The sequence below is a fragment of the Molossus molossus genome, unplaced genomic scaffold (assembly GCF_014108415.1).
Source record: "Molossus molossus isolate mMolMol1 unplaced genomic scaffold, mMolMol1.p scaffold_m16_p_9, whole genome shotgun sequence".
NCBI lineage: Eukaryota > Metazoa > Chordata > Mammalia > Chiroptera > Molossidae > Molossus > Molossus molossus.
The window spans coordinates 107281527-107301933 of record NW_023425403.1 but is presented as its reverse complement, the minus strand read 5'-3'; the positions used below and the strand labels follow the sequence as shown (position 1 = coordinate 107301933).

The 20407-nt window shown below is 51.4% G+C and overlaps 1 protein-coding gene across 3 annotated transcripts in view; it reads right to left on the bottom strand.

The window, feature by feature from the left end:
* Positions 1–673: 673 nt before the first annotated feature.
* The window catches only part of NBEA (neurobeachin), a 763707-nt gene continuing 743973 nt past the window's right edge, over positions 674–20407 (bottom strand). For all 3 annotated transcript variants that reach the window (XM_036249654.1, XM_036249655.1, XM_036249653.1), the window contains 6 exons: positions 18326–18481; positions 17664–17834; positions 8298–8399; positions 5673–5869; positions 4786–4937; positions 674–2399 (listed from right to left, as the gene is read on the bottom strand). In XM_036249654.1, the coding sequence (XP_036105547.1) occupies positions 2309–2399; positions 4786–4937; positions 5673–5869; positions 8298–8399; positions 17664–17834; positions 18326–18481 (869 nt within the window). In that variant the 3' untranslated portion in view covers positions 674–2308. The remainder of the gene's footprint in view (positions 2400–4785; positions 4938–5672; positions 5870–8297; positions 8400–17663; positions 17835–18325; positions 18482–20407) is intronic.

Genomic DNA, 20407 nt, shown 5'->3' with positions numbered 1-20407 from the left:
CTGAGCGAGCAGTGGGTTGCGGGAGGGCTGGTGGAGGGACCCAGCAGGCGCGGATCACTGCTGGCTGTCTGGTGTGGGGACAGGACGGGAGGCCACAGTAGCAAGCCTTTTCTGGGCTACTGTCAGTTCCGCCCTTTCGTCCTGGGAATACAGGTGGCAGTGCGTGTGCTCTTCTCCCGGTCCCTGGGCCGTCTGGGCGGCCGCCGCCCTTGCCCGCCCGTGGGATCACAGACGCCCCTCAGCGCGGCGCGGCCGCCCAGCCGGCTCCCCCGGGCCTGCCGGCCGCACTGTCACGCCTGGTGGGTGAGACAGTCTGGACAGTGTGGGTCCAATGGAAATAGCTTTAGCTGATCATATCTGCGTAATGAGCAGTTACACCCTTCGCCATCACCTGCATTTAGTTCCTTAAAAAAATAAGAATAAAAAATATCCCCAAAGTGGATTATGTGGAAGAAACAAGAAGGGAGTCTCCTTCCTGTCACCGTTGCCCCGAGTCCCTGCCAGCTGGCCAAGCAGAGCGGCTCCCGCGCCGGCACACGGCAGACCCTCGTGGGGACGCGGTTCCCGCTGGAGTGCCGACGGCCTCACCCCAGGTGACACGCATCCCTCGCACCAGTGTGACGACACGACGCAGCGTGTCAGGGAAGCGTCCAGTGACAGGTACGGCAATCAGTAAATTCTTTGCATATTTTATTTTTCATTTGTTGATTTCCAACTCACACACATCTGGCATATTTTACATCTTTGCAATAAAACATGGTTACAATAGCTTAAGGAATTTATATATCCAAAATATTTCACCATGATCTCAAGATGAAGTGAATTTGTCTTCCAGATGTTCCGTGTCCTCCTCCAAACGCAAGGTATTGCTTACAGCCTGGTGGTGAATAACTTAATCATTACGCCGATTTCCCAGAATTTCAGGATCTCATAAATACAAACAACAATGAAGAAGGAATTCGGTGCTAAAACTTACTAGTACAGGTGAAGAACAAAGAAGTAATCACATCAATAAATAATGATATGTTTCTGGTGCAAAGTGCCAATAGAAAGAACCCATTATCTTGTTTAATCTTTTTAAATAAATGACTGCAAATGAGTGTAAATTCTGAGAAAATTACATTCCTGTAACATGCCTCATAGCCCTACTGACACAATATGTACATCTATGACAGTCACCAAATATACAAAGAAGAAACATAAATAAATGGATATACCCCTGGGTGTACAACTTGATCAACACAATGTATGGAAAATCATTTGATAGCCATAATTTTATATCGTAAAAGAGGAAGTGTCTTAGGCTAAGAATGTGGCTTTAGGTTTGAATTTTACAGAAACCTAAAACGACAACTTTAGTTATTGTTATGATTAAGTTCGACTTGTTATTAAAGAAACTAAGCTATTCAAGAACCAAAGAGAAAAACAAAACAGCAACAACAACAACGAAAAAGCGTCAGACTTTCCTCCCCTACTGCACACACACTAAGCCAGCGGATGACTCTGGAAGAAATGCCCAGGAGCTGGGAAGTCGTTGCTATGGAACTAGTGACCGTGACTCCTATTTAGACAGTAAAAACCCAGACCTCACCCCAAGCCCCCTTTCTGCTGTGTCTTCAAATTATGATGAGTGGGGCTGACTTTTCTTTGTAGAAATACCAAGAATGGCAAATAATGGCTTAGTATCCAAATGCTTTATGAGCAGATTTCACTTAGAAGGGATAAATTCAGATTAAAAAGTGCAAATCATATTTTAGTGAAAATGTCGAAAGTTGCCGATTGAGCTCAAATCCCACCGTTTCGCAGAGCAGCGTCCTCAGAGCGATCGCTGTCGTGGTGTGAGCACGCACTTGCAGCGCCACAGTGCAATTCAGAAACGTTGGCTTTTATACAAGGTTTTACTTTTACAAAAGTATCCCTTTAAATAAGATGCATCTGATGTACAAAGTATCAAACATGTTTCGTTTTTTCTCAGCTTGAAAAGAGGCTGGAAATGGGTTAGGGTTAGGTTCCGAGCTTCCTCTTTGTCACCACTGGACACAAGGGTCCTCAGAGTTGTCCCAAGTCTCTTGTGCGCCCTCCTACCTTTTCTCAATGAACAACAATGTATGAAATAATTACCCAAACATGTCCTAATTCATATAATTTACATGATCGAAGCTTGGCTGGCAGAGCTGGTATTCGGTCGTGGGAACACAAAGGAAAAGGCTGACGACGATGCACAGCTAGTGCAGGAGCGATGGGCGAGCCCAAGCCGCCTTCCCACGCAGACTGCGCCCACCCGCCTGGCTGGCGGCCCCGCCGGGCCTCAGTATCTGTTCTGGTGCTCATAATGCCACCGGTTAAAATCGATGTTAAAAGCCACAATGCTGCCGGAAGCCATGCCGGTGATCAGAGTCCTGGGAAAGCAGAGACAGAGTTAGGAGGGACAGAGACGGCCGGTGTGGGTGCTGCTGCGCACGCGACACGACCGTGACGCAGAGTCCACACCTCAGCCCCGAGCCCACTGATCAGGCCCAGACGAGGCCTGGGCTCTCCCAAGCGTCACCGGGCAGCCCCACGCACCCCACTGCAGACCGGGTGCGGCCTCAGGGGGCCGGGCACCTTCTCCGATGAGCCCTCTGGAGCAGGACTCCCCAGGTATGTTGTCTGTCAATTCACAACACGTGCATGTGCCACGGTTTCAACATATCAGGGGGTTCCAGCACACACATGACGGGAGCTGAGGATGAGACCACTGTTGTGGTCTCGGTGACCCCGACACTACCGCGACCTTGCGTTTCTCTCCAACTGCCCCCCAGCCACAGGAAGCCTTTCCTGCTCTCCCCCCAGAAGAGGCAGGTCAGTTATTCTGTCCCCTCACATGCAGTGACCCTGGCTATTTGAGCTCTTCGGGCCCAGTGTGCTGGGATGCACTCGGCCTGCCGCACCCATGCTCGTACCACGCGTGTGCAGCGTGGGTGCACGGAGTGGATAAGGGTGTCAGGGAGAACAGTCAGCTGCTTGAGAACCCAAATTATTTCAGATGCTTAGGAACACCCCGTGTGTACAGGAAGTGCCCCGTAAACCATTCCTACTTTCTCATTAATACCGACGACCGCATTTCAGACTGTTCTAACCGTTACCTGCTAAGTTTTCTTCACAAACAGGCTGAGCTACTGATGAAACATCTCTTCCCAAAACTAAACTGTACCGTTTTTTTTGATGACTTCGGCACCATTTTACTATATTATAAATTTATTTTTGCTAAATTTATTGCATAAGCCTTTATATATATATATATATATATATATATATATATATATATACACGCCCCTAGCGGGAACCGAACCCAGGACTCTCTGGTCTGCAGGCCGACACTCCAACTGCTGAGCCAAACCGGCCAGGACAGTATTTATAATATTTTAAAACCAATCTTCTTATAAAGAATATACATATCGTTGAAAAAGTTGGTCAATAAGGTTTTCTTTTTTCTCTGGAATACAGGGTGGGGCAAAAGTAGGTTACAGTTGTTCCTATGGAAAATAATGCAATAATTAATAAATAATAATACAAGAATAAACTCTCCGTTTTGCACACTCACCACTGTAAACCTACTTTTGCCAAGCCTGTACAGAGCAAAGCATGAGAAATTACATACCATATTAAAATTACACAGTTTTAGTTTCTTTTTAAAATTTAGAAATTTTAAGACTTTACATTCTAAGAGTCTTCTCACTTTATAATAAACCCAAAGGTGAGTTTTAGGAAATAGCAAAATCCTGTTGCAATCTGAGGAAGAATGCAGAGTCATATTCATTAGGAAAAGATTAGTGTCTCAAGGAGACAGGAAATTCAAAAAAACAGCACAACTGAGACACAGGTAAGTCAGAAGTGGGGGTGCGGCTGCTCCAGTCATGACTGTGTCCTCCCTCCTGGGGGCCCGGGGCCACAGGGCGCTGTCAGGAAGCTGTGAGCAGGCAGCGTGCTGGGCAGCTCAGCTCCACTGAGACCCCTCCCTCACCTCACCTGACCCGGGAGGCTTGTCGGGGCTGTCTTTGTCTGGGGGGCCTGTCTGAGCTGAGGGGGGGGTGCTGAGCCTGGGGGGCCTAAGTGGGGGGGCTGAGCCTGGGGGGACTGTCTGAGTGGGGGGGCTGAGCCTGGGGGTCCTGTCTGAGTGGGGGGTGCTGAGCCTGGGGGGGGCCTGTCTGAGTGGGGCGGGCTGAGCCTGGGGGGGCCTGTCTGAGTGGGGGGGGCTGAGCCTGGGGGAGGCTGTCTGAGTGGGGGTGGGGGGCCTGAGCCTGGGGGGGGCCTGTCTGAGTGGGGGTGGGGGGCCTGAGCCTGGGGGGGGCCTGTCTGAGTGGGGGGGCTGAGCCTGGGGGAGGCTGTCTGAGTGGGGATGGGGGGCCTGAGCCTGGGGGGCCTGAGCCTGGGGGGCCTGTCTGAGTGGGGGGGTGCTGAGCCTGGGGGGCCTGTCTGAGTGGGGGGTGCTGAGCCTGGGGGGCCTGTCTGAGTGGGGGGTGCTGAGCCTGGGGGGCCTGTCTGAGTGGGGGGTGCTGAGCCTGGGGGGCCTGAGTGGGGGTGGGGGGCCTGAGCCCGGGGGCCTGGGAAGGGGCGCCGCTGGGATGGTGCTGTTCGGGCAGGGTCTCGATGGCCGGTCCTTTCTCAGACCCCCCCTCTCCTCCGCTGCCTCTGGCCCGATCCTTTCGGACAGCACTCACTCCTACTAGCCCTTCTTCCTTCTGGGCGCTGGCATGTCACTCCCGGCACCCCTGGGGGATGGAGAGGCCTCCGCGAGGGGCTCACCTCTGGTCGTGGGACAGATCCATGGCTCGGATGCCAGCGTCGCACCCGGGGTACATGTAGAGCTGCTTGAAGTCGCAGGCCTGCCAGACCTCCACCACGCCGCTGTCCCCGCCGGTCACCAGGTTCTGGCCATCGCTGCTCAGCAGAATGGCCTTCAGCAAAGGCAGAGAGAGCCGATTCGCCCAGCGTCCCCACACCGTCCCGTCCCTGGTGATAGCTACCTCCTCTCAGCCGCTGCCCGAGTTTCTGGGCCGTGGAACTCCAATGTGGAGCTCGTAAGAGTGATGACAGAGACCACGGGTTTATTAAAACCGACTGAGGACCAAAGTGACAGAGCCCCGAGGAGAACGTCACCACGGGCTCCGGGAAGGACCTGCGGCGGAGCCCGGTGCTCGGTGGAGCCCGGGGGGGGGGGCACCGAGTGCCGAAGCGTTCAGCACGGGTGGCCGCCTGTCCCACGGTGTTTGTAACGATGCGCCGCAACCACAACTCACTTGTGCCTGACGGGTGGCTGGCACACGTCATTTTGGTCTAGTGCTCTGCAGGTAAGACTATTTTATAATAAACTCACTTTTAATGTCGGGGGTCAGCACTGACCACAGTTGTTTATAAAAGAACTTGAAGAAAAATCTCCTTAAGGGTCTAACCTCTAAGCAAACAGCAGCTTCTATCTGCCAAGTCTAATTCCCTGAGTTCACTACGTGGGATTACATGGACTTTGGGTTTGTTCGTAGAATCCAGCTACATGAATTTATATGCCTCCCAAACCAGCACACATGTATGGAATACCAGAGAAGTTCTGTTACGAATCACTTAACATAAATCACTTAAACAGTCGCTACCTAACCTGTGGCTCTGGTCTCTTCAGTGCTAACTCGCAGACTTACCCGTGTTGAATCATTGATCTCCATTTGAGCGAGAAGCTTCCCGTTGATGCTGAAGTTGCTGAAGCGCCCTCGCTCGTAGTATATGATGCAGTGGCCCTCGCTGGAGACGGAGATCAGGCGTGGGAACGAGCAGTTTTCCGGCCCTTCCAGCGCCCTCAGCAGGTCCCCCGTGATGGTGTGGACCAGGCAGGGGCCCTCTGCGGGACAGGGGCACCAAGGGCACCGTCATTGGTGATGATGGGGCACACACCAGCTATCACAGACCCGCACCCGGCACCTGGGGATGCACTCAGGTGTGTCGAGAGAAGGTGCGAAATAAGAAGCAGGTGCCGGGAAGAACCAGGCACCGTCTTAACATTGAAACAGCAAAAACAGAAACTGTTCCAAAATTTGTATCTAGTTACTTGGTCTTTTCCTTCGTGAGATCATATTCATCAAAAGGATACAGTTCATAGATTATGTGAGAATAAAAGATTGTATGTCCCCTTCCCCAATTTTTTCTTAATGTGTTTTTAACAATCTTTTCTTTAAAGTTAGGAGAGTCATCAGAACAATTGCTGATTTTGTTTAGTACCTCAACATTCCTACATGTGTCGCCTAAACACGTTACTGTTGAGCAATAGGGTTTACCTTTTCTATCACCTGTGCCTAAAGTGTAAAAGGCGAACTAGAGATGATGACTGCAGAATTCCCGCTGCAGGGACACTGCTTTGGGGTAAGGAACAGTGAGGCAGGAGCAGGAGCGACCACTGACTGGCTCTGACTGCTCCCCCCAGACAAACTGTGTTGATAGATAAAACATCTACTAGTCCAATTCACAAAAATAATTGGTCAACATCGTTTGGTCTGACCAGCCCTGACCCTCTAAAAAGCTACAAAAATTGTAGATAAGTGATATGCCTATTTTTCAATCGGTGGATGTAAGTAGATAGAGTCTGAAACAAGTGAAATTATGAAGCTGTAGCTAAAGTGCCGATGACTACAGTACGAACACACATCATGAAACCCGGGAACACTGGGTCGGTCAGCTGCAGAGAGGTGAGTGTCCCCTCTCCCCGCGCCCAGTGGCTTCCCTTCCTTTTCCACTTTACCAGGTGGAATAACATCACACATATTGTTAGTGCTTCTTTTTACTTAAAAAGGCATTTCTTGAGAACACGTATGTTTTCTGGGTTATTTACTCTTACACACGCGAAATGGAGAAGACATCCCCCTTCCCCAGACACGAGGATTCTCCAAGAAGCAGACGAGCTCCCGAAGCAAACCCAGTGGCTGCCCTCCTGGCTGGGCCAAGGTCACGGCTCCGCCCGCTTAAAGGGAAAGAAAACCCGAAAACCCACCGGCCCTGCCCCCTCCCCGGCCTCTCTCCCCTCGCTCAGCCCCTTGGGGTCTCTTTCAGTTTCTCTGAGACAGGCTCCTTCCTGCCCGGAGGCCTCCCCCCCAGAAAGAAGGGGTGTCTGAGCCAGAATTAGAACCCAGGTTTCCTGACTTTTCCAGAAACACCACTTCTGCCACAAAAAGAAAAAAAACCCACCGCCGCAACCCACGGCAAGGATGTTCGACCCTGCTCCTCCCAGCGTGAACTAACTGCCAACACCCCCGGCTCACGGCCGGAGCCTCTGCCTTCAGCAGTCATGTCTCCTGTCCCCACCTGCCCGTCCCCGACCTGCGGGCCTCGTGCAGGAGGGGCCAAGCTGCGCTGAGGAGCAGGCGGGGCCCGGGACCCCTGTCAGCCGGCCCGCCCCCGCACGTCCCGTTAAGGCTGCAGCACACAGGACCCCGCCCCCCGCCCCCCGCATCCCGCTAAGGCTGCAGCACACAGGACCCCGCCCCCGCATGTCCCGCTAAGGCTGCAGCACACAGGACCCCGCCCCCCGCCCCCCCCGCATCCCGCTAAGGCTGCAGCACACAGGACCCCGCCCCCCGCTAAGGCTGCAGCACACAGGACCCCGCCCCCGCATGTCCCGCTAAGGCTGTAGCACACAGGACCCCGCCCCCCGCCCCCCGCATCCCGCTAAGGCTGCAGCACACAGGACCCCGCCCCCGCATGTCCCGCTAAGGCTGCAGCACACAGGACCCCGCCCCCCGCCCCCCCGCATCCCGCTAAGGCTGCAGCACACAGGACCCCGCCCCCCGCCCCCCCCGCATCCCGCTAAGGCTGCAGCACACAGGACCCCGCCCCCGCATGTCCCGCTAAGGCTGCAGCACACAGGACCCCGCCCCCGCACATCCCGCTAAGGCTGCAGCACATAGGACCCCGCTCCCCTCCCCCTGCTAGGACTGCAGCACACAGGACCCCGCCCCCTGCTAAGGCTGCAGCACACAGGACCCCGCCCCCTGCTAAGGCTGCAGCACACAGGACCCCGCAGCCCGCCCCCCGGCCCCTGCACGTCCCGCTAAGGCTGCAGTGTCATTCACCAGGTCTGGCGACAATGCCAGTGACCACCTGGTGCTCATACAGTTTCATACTACATGGGCCTGTAACTGTTGATGCTAAAACTGAACAGCTGCAAAATCCCGGGGGCCCTGTGCCCAGGGAGCCTGCTGGGGAAGGAACCGAGAAGCATGGTTAACTTGCGGACGTGCGGTGTTAAAAGAATTAAAACGAAAGAAATGTTTTCTGACCTTTAGCACCACTGATAACAAGTCCCAGTTCTGCGCAGACAGAAACACAGACAACTTCGTGGTCGTGGCCCGTGAGGACGGCCCGTGGCGCCGGATAGTCACCTGCAGGGAGACAGCGGGAGTCACTGCAGGCGGTGGCCGGGAGGGCGCCCCGTCAGCTCGCGCCTGAGCCACCGTCCGAGCCTGTGTCAAGGGCCCGTGGTCCCCCTGGCCTGTTGCTCTCCCTCTCTGCTGTGTCCTCTCGGGCGGAACCCACCCCGGCTCCTCAGATGGCCGGAATTCAGACACACGAGCTCGCTGTGAGCGGTGACGTCACTCTCGCCCCCGCACTGTTACCGCAGCACGAGCTGCAAGGCGTCCACGCGCCGCGCCCTGCACCCTGCAGAACGCGGTGCCAGCGGGGCTGGCTCTGTGATCAGAACCCAACCCGTCCACAGCCAGCGAGTCCGGCTCCCAGACCTGCACATTTTAAAACCCATGCTCGTACCCCCTTAAAAGTGTCCCCACAAAACAGGCCGAGGAGCTTTGATTTTTCTTGATCCTCACCAGAGAACATGGTTATTGATTTTAGAGAGAGGAAGGGGCAGAGAGGCACATCCACCAGTTGCCTCCCGTACATGCAACTTAGGTGTGTGCCCTGACCAGCATCGTGCCCACGCCCATCGGTTCCGGGGCGACACTCTGACCGAGGGAGTGACACGGCCAGGGCTGACCTTGGGGGACAAACGACGGCAGGGAGGAAGGGGAGGGAGCGTCCTAGTCTTCCCCTTGCTTTGGGAAAGGAACCCCAGCCGGAGTCCCTGAACGACACGCCATCCACATGCCCCTGCTCGAGGCTCACAGACAGCAAATGAGGCCTCTGAGTGACGGGCTTTCTTCCAGAGGGGCTGGGAGTGGGGACAGAGGCACAGGCACAGCTGGAACCGCCGAGAACACAGGGCAGCCATGGCCTTGCACCGGCTAGCCCTCAGCGACAGCACACGGCAGTGACACGCGTGGACGTGAAGTGTGTGCACAGAGCACAGCGGGGCCGACAGCCACATGCGTGTGGAGAGAGAACCAGGACACTGGTGGAACCCGGCATGGGGACAGGGTGCGCAGGGCCGGCAAAGGGGAGAGGGCCTCGTGCCCACACGTCTGACTGGGTGAACGAGGGAAGCCAGTCTGGGATGAAGGGAGGGCGCTCGGCAGTTTGGGGTGCAAATGCAGGGGAACAGAAAACAGCACAGAGAGGACGTGTAGAAGGTGGACGGCGCGGCGCCCACCTGGGAAGGGCCGGGCGGCTCCTCTGGTGGATGAGAGCCAGTGTGGGCAGTGAGGGGGGCCTGGGGCTCCCTGGGGGCAGCGTCGCCAGAAAGGACACGAAACACAAGCAATACAATCAGATTCAACAAACAGCAATGCCTTGGGGTACCCCACTTTTCCACTGACATCACACTCATTCATATCTTATGTTGCCTATTTCTCTTTTTTAATTAAAAATTTTTTAATCGATTTTAGAGAGGAAGAGAGGGAGAGAGAAACAGCGACCAGCTGCCTGTCGCACCGGCCCTGACCCAGGAGCAAACCCAGACCCTGGGCAAATGCCCTGACTGGGAACTGAACCCTCCACCTTTTGGTGGGTGGGACGATGCTCCAACCACCGGGCCACACTGGCCAGGGCTCTGTCCTTTCATTTTGAAACGTTCTAGCTCTGACGGTGGTTCATCCCGGAGGTACTGTGCAGTGGATTCTACAGCGTCACCTTAGCGTAGAGGAAGTGGTACACGTAAGGTGCTTTGCACACATGCACGCCGTCATTCTCCGAAAGCCGCGTGCTCCTGGCACACGGCGCTTCCCCGACAGGCGCGCGGCCTCCTGGCCTGCAGCTGCGACTCTCCGACTCCGTGATTCTCAAGCGCGTCTGTGCCCTGCGATCTGCGCGTATTTTCCGGAGGTGGAAACATTCTACAAAAATTTCAAATTGTGTTTTGATGATACGCTAACATATTTTTCGATCAGTTATAGGAATAAAATTCCTCTTTGCTGTTAAACCTCATGCCACGACCGTTTACAAGGGAAATCTGAGTAACTGAGTCCGCGTTTCCCCGGCTGGGCGCCAGGTCCAAGAACGCAGTCCTCGGTCACCGTTAGTGACGATTCGCTGTCTCTGGGCCACGTGCTCCTCAGTCCGGAAACAGGACTGCGCTGTGTCCTTTCTCCAAGTCCACACATTCTCTTCTAGTTCGCAGCTTCTGCACGGCGGTCTCGCTTTGTCTTCAGAATGAAATACTTTATAGGAATGACTTAAAGATTAAATATTTATAACTACGGATAAGATTAAAGGAAAACAAATTCTCTTGTACTCACCCGCTAGGTTAAGAAATATGCAACATTGGCAGTAACTTTGTAGCCAGGGCTCCCTGCTTTGGAATCACTTTTCTTTTCAATTACAGTTGACACACGTCATTGTAGGAGTCTCTGATGCACACCCCAGTCCCCAGAGATTACCTAACTCAGCAAGTGAGCACCCCAACCATTCCTGCACCGTGCCTAGTTGTTAGAACACTGACTGCGTTCCTTTCCATTCTTCCTCACGCCGCGGACTCGGAGAGCATCGTGGCTCCTCAGGAAGAATTCCTTCCTCCTCCGTTCATTCTGCTCCACTGGCTGCTGGTTCACCCGTTTCCTTCCAGCGCTTGGGCTCTCGCCCGGGGCCTGGGTTCCTCTGTGAACTTGTATCCAGATGGAGTGGAAATCTGTGCCCGTGTCCCCACGAGGCAGCGACACGCTCTCCTCGGGTCTGCCTGCACCTCCTCTTCCACACCCACCATCCTGTCTCCCCAGAAACTGCTCTCACTGTTATGGGGGTTTTCTTGGCTCCATCAGCTTTGATTTTGCCTTTGAGGTAACTTTTACTTGGATGGCATCGGTGTGTGTGTGTGTGTGTGTGTGTGTATGTGAGTGTGTGTAGTGTGTGTGTGTGAGTTCATATGTGTGTGTATGTGTGAATGTGTGTCTGAATGTGTGTCTGAGTGTGTATGTGTGAGTGTATATGTGTGTGTCTGTGTATGTGTGTGTCTGACTGTGAGTGTATGTGTGTGTGAGTGTGTGTACGTGACTGTGTGTGTGTGTGTGTGAGTGTGAGCTGGGGGCCGACCACGCCAGCGGTGCTCCTTTCCACATGTATGTACATCTATGACATGCTGAGCACTGCTTGTAATTGTCAGCAGCCCTGGGGTTGTCTGAAACATATTTATGTAATTTATAAAATTATGCTTCAAAGATGTCCTGAATTCCCTGGTAACATAAGGATTAAGATTTGTACGTGAAATATTTTCCTTAATTCTTCTAAATTATTCACTTTATCTCAGAGAGACTAATGCAAAAACCCTCAAAACTGCATGTTTAATAAAGTTTATATACAGTGAAAGAGTTTCCCAGACTTTTCCCTTCACGGTACAGAAAGGATAACAGGCCATCTCGTTCTCTTGCAGGGAACTGAAAAAACGGTGTAAAAACTTTTTAGGTGTTTCTTACGTATGAGATACATTTTCTACGAGGAAATGAGTTTTCAAAGGCCGGCATCTGATTTGGAAAGTTGAAGATGTTTTGCTCGCATCGCAATTTCCCAGACCCTCTGGGTGGACCGCAGAACCTGGGCGCGAGGGGGCGTCAGGACGCCCCGGAGCACTGCGCCCCCCGAAACCAGGGAAAGTGAGTGAATGTCAGGAGCTTCGAGCTGGAGAACCGGCGGCCGGGGAGAGCACACTTCTGTTTCCTTTCCCCGGCCAGGGACGGAGGTCACACTCCGACGTTCGTCCCGAGTCGGGGGTACTGCCCAGCCCGCGGGGGAGGTGGCGGGTCGCAGGCAGGGCGGTGCGGCCCCGGGCCACGGCCAGCGCTGTGTCCTCCGCACGGGGTCTGCGTGGTGGGCGGCCCAGGGCCACAGACCAAGAACGCGGCCAGTTTCGAGATTCCTTAGGGCCACGCGCAGACCCTCCAAATACAGAACGGCGAGTCACAGATCCCCCTCGCGCTCACCCGACACCGCCCGTGTTTTCCAAACGGATGGCGCAGGACAAAGGCCTGGAGGCGGCTCCACACGGCTGGCACGGGAGCGGCGAGGTCGTCTGCGGCTTCCAGGGGGAGGATCAGAGTCGCCGTGGCTCATGGTTCTCGCCTCAGACCTGCTCTGTGGGACCCTGTGCGCTCGGCCCTGCTGACTGGAGCTGAGCAGGGCCAGCCTTTCCGGGTCCGCGGCCCGCGGCCGCCTCGGAGCGGGGCCCGCACCCCGGAGTGGGCCGGCACCCCCGGAGTGGGCCCGCACCCCCGGAGTGGGGCCCGCACCCCCGGAGCGGGGCCTGCACCTCCCGCCCGGGCTGCACGGCGCCGGCGGTGAGGTCCCTGCTCAGTCACTGCAGACTGTCTCTTCGTTCGTGTTGATGCCCACATAAGATGTGATCGGTTTTGGACTTAAATCCCAGAATAGGGGATTTAATCCATGGGTGCACTTCCATCACTACTGTGATTTCAAGATTCATTTAAAAATTGTGTGAGATGTTTACTGGGACAGCCCGGAAGAACTGCGCGCGGGGAGTCTCTTATGGAGGTGCCCCGTCCTCAGCGACCTGCAGGCCACAGCTGAGGTCCCCTGTGCCCAGATGCCTGGGCTCACATTCCCCACAGGGCACACAGTAACCCACATGAAAAACATTCCGCGAAGGAAAACATCCGTGCTGTGGTTTCACGTGATCACATATGCAGAGTGCTCAGTGAGACAGAAGAGAGAACCTAACCATGCATCCCTCCGGGAGACCACAGGGCCACGCCTTCCCCGAGCCCCGCTGCTGCTGGGCAGACCTCTTCCTCTCTGACCACCAGAAAGGCCAGTCACTTCCGTTTATCTGCTTCTGACCCAGGCCAAAGGCCCCTGAGCCTTGGTCCCACAGAGGGCAGAGACCCAGCGGCAGCCGCCAGCCCCCAGCCCCCTTCCCAGTGTGGGTGGCTGAGCTGCCCGCCAGGACGTCTCTGCCAGAGATGGTCCACTACACACATCGTCTGGCCCTCAAAGTCCTGGGAGGTGACACTTTCTACACATCCTGTCCCCTGATACTTCACATACACTAAACCTGCGAGGACTCCTTGCTCTGAGCAGCGAGGCAAATGCATCATCTCCTAGGCAGGCACACACCGGGGTAGCTCTGGCCCACCTTCCACCAGGCTCCGGTCTCCTGTGGCGCAGTGGTACCAGGACGGTCACTGGAAGGGAAGTCTGGATGCAGATGGAGCAGGTGGCACTGGGCCAGTGTTCCTGACAGGTTGTGGTGGGCGGGAGGGTCGGAGTCTCTGGCGTGCACAGTGGGGGCCTGGGAAGGGGTGTGCAGGGCTGAAGTCTCCTCTCCAGTGGGCTTCATTTCCCTGTGTGCATAACGCTTCTCCATCGCTAAATAATTTGTTTTTAAAAAGCAAAATAGAAAAAGCATGGTACCGATATCTTATACATATTACTCAGGTATTTGTAGATTTGATCTGAAAAGATGAACAGCAAATTCTTTCAAAGTTTCCTATTGCTATGATTTTTAAAATGTCCTATATGTGTATCAACTAGCTCCCTCCAAAGCATCTCATCGTGATATAAACATTAAAGCCACCCGCTTGGGAGGCAGATTTGATTCTGAGTGTATTTTTAGTGTCAGTTGAAGAGGCAACAATGTTGCCTCGCTCCTCTTGGGACTCTTGCTGGAAGACACTGCACATAATGAGAAATGTCAAGTCGCCAGATCAATGGAATCCTGGGCTCCAGGGATCCAACAGAATAGCATTGATCCTTTTAAAGAACACCAGGCAGGATGGGTTGTAATATATTGCAGAGAGGGGCTCAGGAGAATATGCGGCCAAGTCCAAGATGCTACCTGACAAAAATCCAATCAGCCTTGAGCACAAATGGCCTGTCCGCGTCCCTTTCCCATGCAGTAGGCTGCTTCCAATTAAAGTGCGCAAATTAATTTTTATCACTTCCAAATTAGTTTCAGAATTTGTGGAGAAGTCTGATTCAGATTAAAGCATCTGTCCCTCACATGTCTGCAACTGTTATCAAGTCAGAGACCTATTTAAATCTCTAGGAATGTTTCCTATGTTCACAGTCACCAGTTTGAAAAGAGTAGTGATGATTATTAGTACTGTAAAATATGAACACAACCACTGTAAGCCAACTGCAACCTATGCTGGGCAAGCCTTTTCTTTATTTTCCTGCGGCCTAAATGCTTTCTGATAATCTGTTTAAAATTGTTCCTTGTCTTGTCATACAGTCATTAAAACCATGAAATAATTAGAAAAAAAAAATTGTTTCTGAGATGTTTTGACACAATAAAACCAGAAACTCTTTCTATACCTAAAAAAAATCTGCAAACATCACTCATTTTTGCCCTGTGGCGCTAAAGGAGCTACCCACTGGAAATAACAAGGAAAAGAGACATGAACGGTGGCGGACAAAGTCGGGTCAGCGGCCAGGCATCGCTGTCTAAAAGATAAGTCACAGATCAAGATATACAACAATCAAAATAAGACAAATAATTCAAATAAACATTAAAAAAACAAATCAATAATAGTACAAGAACAAACTTCCACATGCTCACAACTGTAAAGCTAGCCAGTGTTGAGGGGACCTGGACCTGCAGGTGAGGGAAGGAACCCCACGTCGCATGCTGTGTGAACACGACTCGGCCTCTGACACGCGAAGCGATCCATTATCTACACCAAAGCCAAGCCCTGAGCCCTAACGGCTGCGGGAATATTATGTCTCATGCCAGGACCACCTCAAGTCCAGGTTAATAAGATACCCAACCCCAAACCTCAGGGTGCTGTGTCGTGCACTTTGCTATGAATTTGTACATAACCGGTTTCCTGGTCTTGAGCAACAGTGGAGTATGAAACGGAAAACACGTAGCCTGGTTCTCTGACCTGGGAATGGGTAGCTAGAACAGATTAAACTGGACCAGAAAAAAAACACCTTTTTCGTCCATATTGTGAGTTTTCTGATGGTATGTCAACAGCCACACCTGACCCCTGATGGGACAGTCAGTTCAGGGTGTGCTCTCTACAGAAAGAGCAGAACGTGAACCGGCCAGCACAGAGGGTCTCTAGCCACGAGTATTTATCTGTGCTGCTGGGCTGGCCCTTTCCCCAGATCGGGCCATGAATCTGTCCAGTCAATCAAATACTAAGTATGACTAATTATGATTTTTTCCTATTGTGATTATATATATGGCAAAAAGCTGAAGGCAGTTTTCACATAATCATCAATTTGTACCCAAGAGGTAAGGCTAAGCATTTTATAGATGCTCAAAGTACTAATGACACCAAGTGTCATCTGATAGCAATTCGTGATTCATGTAGCACATATGTAACGTATCAGTACATCCGAACAAGAAAGGCAGCTTTGTGAGCAGCACATAGATGCCTGCAGACTCCGGAGCAGGGGCTGGGACCCCGCGCCCCACTGCTCAGACCTGGACAGCATCACGCACAGTGACATAAGCAGTCAGAGAGACAACTACCAATGATCTCAGTCATATGTGGAATCTAATTAACAAAATGAACTAACAAGCAGAACAGAGACAGACTCACAGATAGCGGGCCGGCCGACAGCTGCTGGGGGGAGGGGCTGGGGGAGGTTGGGGCATAAACGGTGATGGGGGGAGACCTGCCTTGGGGTGGTGAACACACTGTACCCTGTGCAGATGATGTGCCCCTGGGACCTGTGGCATTTGGTAAACAGAGTCACCCCAATTAATTTTTGAAAAAGGACAGCACCAGCACCCGGCAGGCATTCAATGATGCCTGTAGGCCGGGCAACACTACGGCTTCTCACCCTGTTCTCAAGGAGCCCCGCCCCGTGGTCAAGATGACATGAAATAAAGCCACATTGCATGCGTGCCCATTAAATGCCCAATACAGTTCTGGCGAGGTGGGTCTTATGAAAGTGGTTTAGCTTCATAATGATGACATTCTTTGATCAAGAATAAATTCTTATATATGGAGGTAACACTAAAAACTTTATACTGATAATATCCTGCTTTAACATCTTAAGGGCAATCGTGTCTCTGTTTAAAGCTTAAATAAAATGCTGCCTTTTAACAAATACAGCATTCATAATTTTGTTTTTAAGGGTTAATAGAAATGTTTCTATTTATAGAGCTCCTGCTACAGGGAACTTTAAACAGTAAATATTACTGCATCTAACATTTCTTGCCAACTGATGGACTAAAGCTATAATCAGTGGTTAGCCATCTTTCGGTTTAAAAGAATATTAGAAAATGATGTAAAATAAAGTGGCTAGCACAGATAATTACTATAATTTAACATTTTTCTTTGAAAGTCTTTACCTCACAGAAGTACATCATATAAAACACCTTATCTCTACTACCAGATGGTAGCTTTCAAGAAATACATCCATTTTTTGAAATATCATTTTAATCATTTCTGAGCTTCATTTTGAAGATGTTAGTTAATTGGATTGAAAGCAGTATTTGGTTTAAAATATTTTTTTATAATAAGTCTAATTGTTGTCAATATAAATAAAAGATACTACACAAACTTGCTGCGGAATTCAACTTTTCCAATGAATGTCACGCTACTGTGGGCATAAAGCAAATTTGGAAATTTATGAAAATACATTTAGATAAAAGAACGTGATAATGTACCATACCGGAGGGTAAGAAAGCCATCACTGGCAGATCAACAAACACCCCAGAATTCCGGTAAAGTAAATTTTTAAGTACACGGTTTTCAAAAGGAGCACACGGAGGGTGGGCGTCAGCGCCTGACGCCCGGGCCGCTGTCAGGCGGACTTGGCCCGAAGAGTCTGACCGGCTCGGAAGCCGGCGACGGGAGCCTTCCTTCCCCAGACCAGCGTCACAGCTTAGCTCTCAGCTCAGAGCAGAGCTGGGAGGGGTGATACACATGTTTTCTTTTTTTAAAAAATACTTAATATTTTAAATCCTCACCCAAGGACATTTTTCTGTTTATCTTCAAATAGATTGGGAGGGAGGGGGGGAGAAAGAGAGAGGAACATCGATGTGAGAGAGACACACCGACTGGCCTCCCGCACGACCTGACCAGGGCCGGGGATGAACCTCAACCGAGGCCTGTGCCCTTGACTGGAATCGGACCCGCGACTCACTGGTCCGTGGGCTGGCGCTCTGACCACTGAGCCAAACCGGCCAGGGCTTTTACACTTTGAACGTAGCTACATTCCGATAGAAAATGTTGCCACTCATGCTTTCATATTTTAAAACCCTCACCACCTCAGGGAAAGCGATCGGAACTAAGAAGGGGACTCGGACCGAGCCGCACGCGGCGTGACTGACGGCCGGCGGTACTCACTGCTGTTCGGGTTGTCTCCGATGATGTGGTGCCGCCCGCTCCAGTACCAGAGGAGCAGCGTCGCGTCCCGGGACCCCGACACAATGTAGCAGTCCCCACCTATGTACGACTCTGACCTGGCCAAGCAGGTGACCACATCCCAGTGGCCAAACACAATCTGAGTTAATTTCCCTGAAACAGAAATGGCAGGTTTAATTTGTTTACTCTTTTTCCTCAAATGATAACTTTATTTTACTAGATTGGTGAAAGGCGCCCCTACAGACCTGCAAGTTTGTACGGTAATTCAAACCTAGCTACAGATTTGCTTTCTTGAGTTGCCTCTGAAAACTACTACGAGAGTATCACTCGGGAATTTTAAGAGAAGGACTTACAAGATAACACAGTGATGGTTTTGTTGTTGGGACCAGAGTGAGGGGAGACTTGAGGTCTCTTCCTGAATCTGATTTGGGGAAGAAGACCACAGTCCCTTTTGTCCCGTGAAGCCAGGGTTCACGCTACAGCTCAGCACGCATGGCGCGGTCACCTGTCATTAACTTACAAGGCAAACATTGAATTCGGATGTTGGCAACTCCAGATGAAGATGCCTACATGATGTGGCTTCCCAGTGAGCGTGGGTGCAACCACGGGCATTTGGGAGAGAATGTGGTTTCAAAGGAGCTTACCTGTTTCTGTGGAATACACCCTGAAGCTCTTGTCCCAGAACCCACAGATGAGGATGTAGCGGTTGTCAGCCGTGACCACGAAACAGTGCGCGTTGATCTGGATGCTCTGGTCCACGAGGTCTGTGATCTGCCGCCTGCTCACACCCGAGTTGTTGGCTGAACGTAAACAGGGAGAAATCAAAGCAATATTTCCCATGAGTTTCACGAGCACTTATACAAGGGATGCCCTTACACTTTATCTCTGTCGAAATGTTTTCTTAAGGCTGTAAGAGTATTAAGATTTTAACATTTACCCATGAGGAACAGAAACATTTCAGTAGCAGTCATTATTTATAAATCATATTACATATTTAAAAATGGTCATAAATTTAAGTTCTTCCTCCAATCAATAAATACAAGACGAGGAATTCAAAATAAGGACTTTAACATGATAAAAATATCTAAATTCATTTAATTCGATGGATACAGTGCATGGGGTGTGCTATGTAAGAAAAACCATCTGAATATTCGCCCCTCTCTGTCGTGTGCTGGCGGCATTACGATGCACGGGAAAGAGGGGGCAGAGGCCCGGCGAGGACGCTGCTGCGTGGGCAGGCCCACGGGAGCTGGTCAGCCGCCTGAGACCTGGCTGTCAGCAGAGAGAGGGGCTCCCAGCAGGCTGGCAGGGGAGCAGGGGTAGGGAGCTGGGCGAGGGCCTGCGGAGGAGGGAGACGGGCGCAGTCAGTGGACAGCACCGGGACTAGATCTGAATCAGGCCGGAACGCAGAGCAGGGCAGACGTCCTGCGCCCACCTGTATGCGGCCTGGGCCTGCTCCGCGCGGCCCTTCCCGGGCCCTGGCTCTGGGCTCGGTCCTCAAACAGAAACGCAGACGCAGAGACCACCATCCCTCCCTAACGCCACTGAGATCTGCCAGCTGCTGTCTGGAGCTCGGCCGACCCGATGAGAATCATTACAATCATTGCTAGAGGAGATAAACCCCAAAATGTATACAAAAGCAAGGAGAAATAAAATTAAAGATCCCAAGTCGCTTAAACACTACGCAAGTTATAATGCTATGCAACTATATAATTGGTCCTTTATTATTAGACTATAACGATTAATTTTTCCACGGCTACGCTCCACCTGTCTGCGGCACTGTTGATGTTTCTCGGCACAGCTGGGCTCTAAAATGTCCCTGGTCCTGAGCCTTCTTCCTCCCGGAGGCATGAACATGCTGTTCTGTGCGCGGCCTGACTGAAGCGACTGCCTCTCTCTCACCTCTGGGTTCAAAGGTAAAGGGTGAATGAAGCTAAGAAAAACACTGTAACTTGTATATGGTTTAATAATTCTTCAAAGAATTTTGATTTTTTTCTAATTCAGTTCTCTCCATGACCCCGGCAGCAGGCAGAGCCAGCATCAGTGCTATAAACCATCCTGCACGCATGAGGCTGAGGGAGACTGAGGGCGTGCAAGAGCCACACGGCTGGTACATGCGTGCGATTCTCCTGAAGTATTTGTGATGTCTCTGCAAAGAGTTACAGCTCACGAGCTTGCAACTCATATAAAATCTTTCATTTAAACACTGGTTTAGTCTACCTAAGTAAAGATGTCTAAACAAGATGTTTTTCAGTATTAGTTTTCTTTAATCATCTTTTTGAGCTTTTATATATTTTAAATACGATAAAGCTATAAAAGACTAGTGTAGGCTGAAAAAAAGAGCAGTTTGGAAATAAAGGGTGTTCCCCAAAATGTATACACACTTTGAATAAATATGAAGCCAGTGGTTATTAAAATGCATTTCATTTTCAAAATGTAATAGAATCTACAGACACCCTGTATCCATTTTTTGTGGACACCCTGTGTTTGCCTTGTTTAGAACCAACTAAAATGACCTAACACAGAGGAAAGCCACAAATAATTGTTTAATACCAAACAGTCCTCAGATTGCACATTAGCTTTGCACAGCTCTTCGGTGGTGATTTGGCATCATTTCCACATTAATTTTGTGGCAGAAAAAAATATCATTCAACTGTCATTTGTGATAAATAACCACAAAAGAATCTGTGGACAGTCAGCATCCGTGGGAACATGCTGTTGTTAGC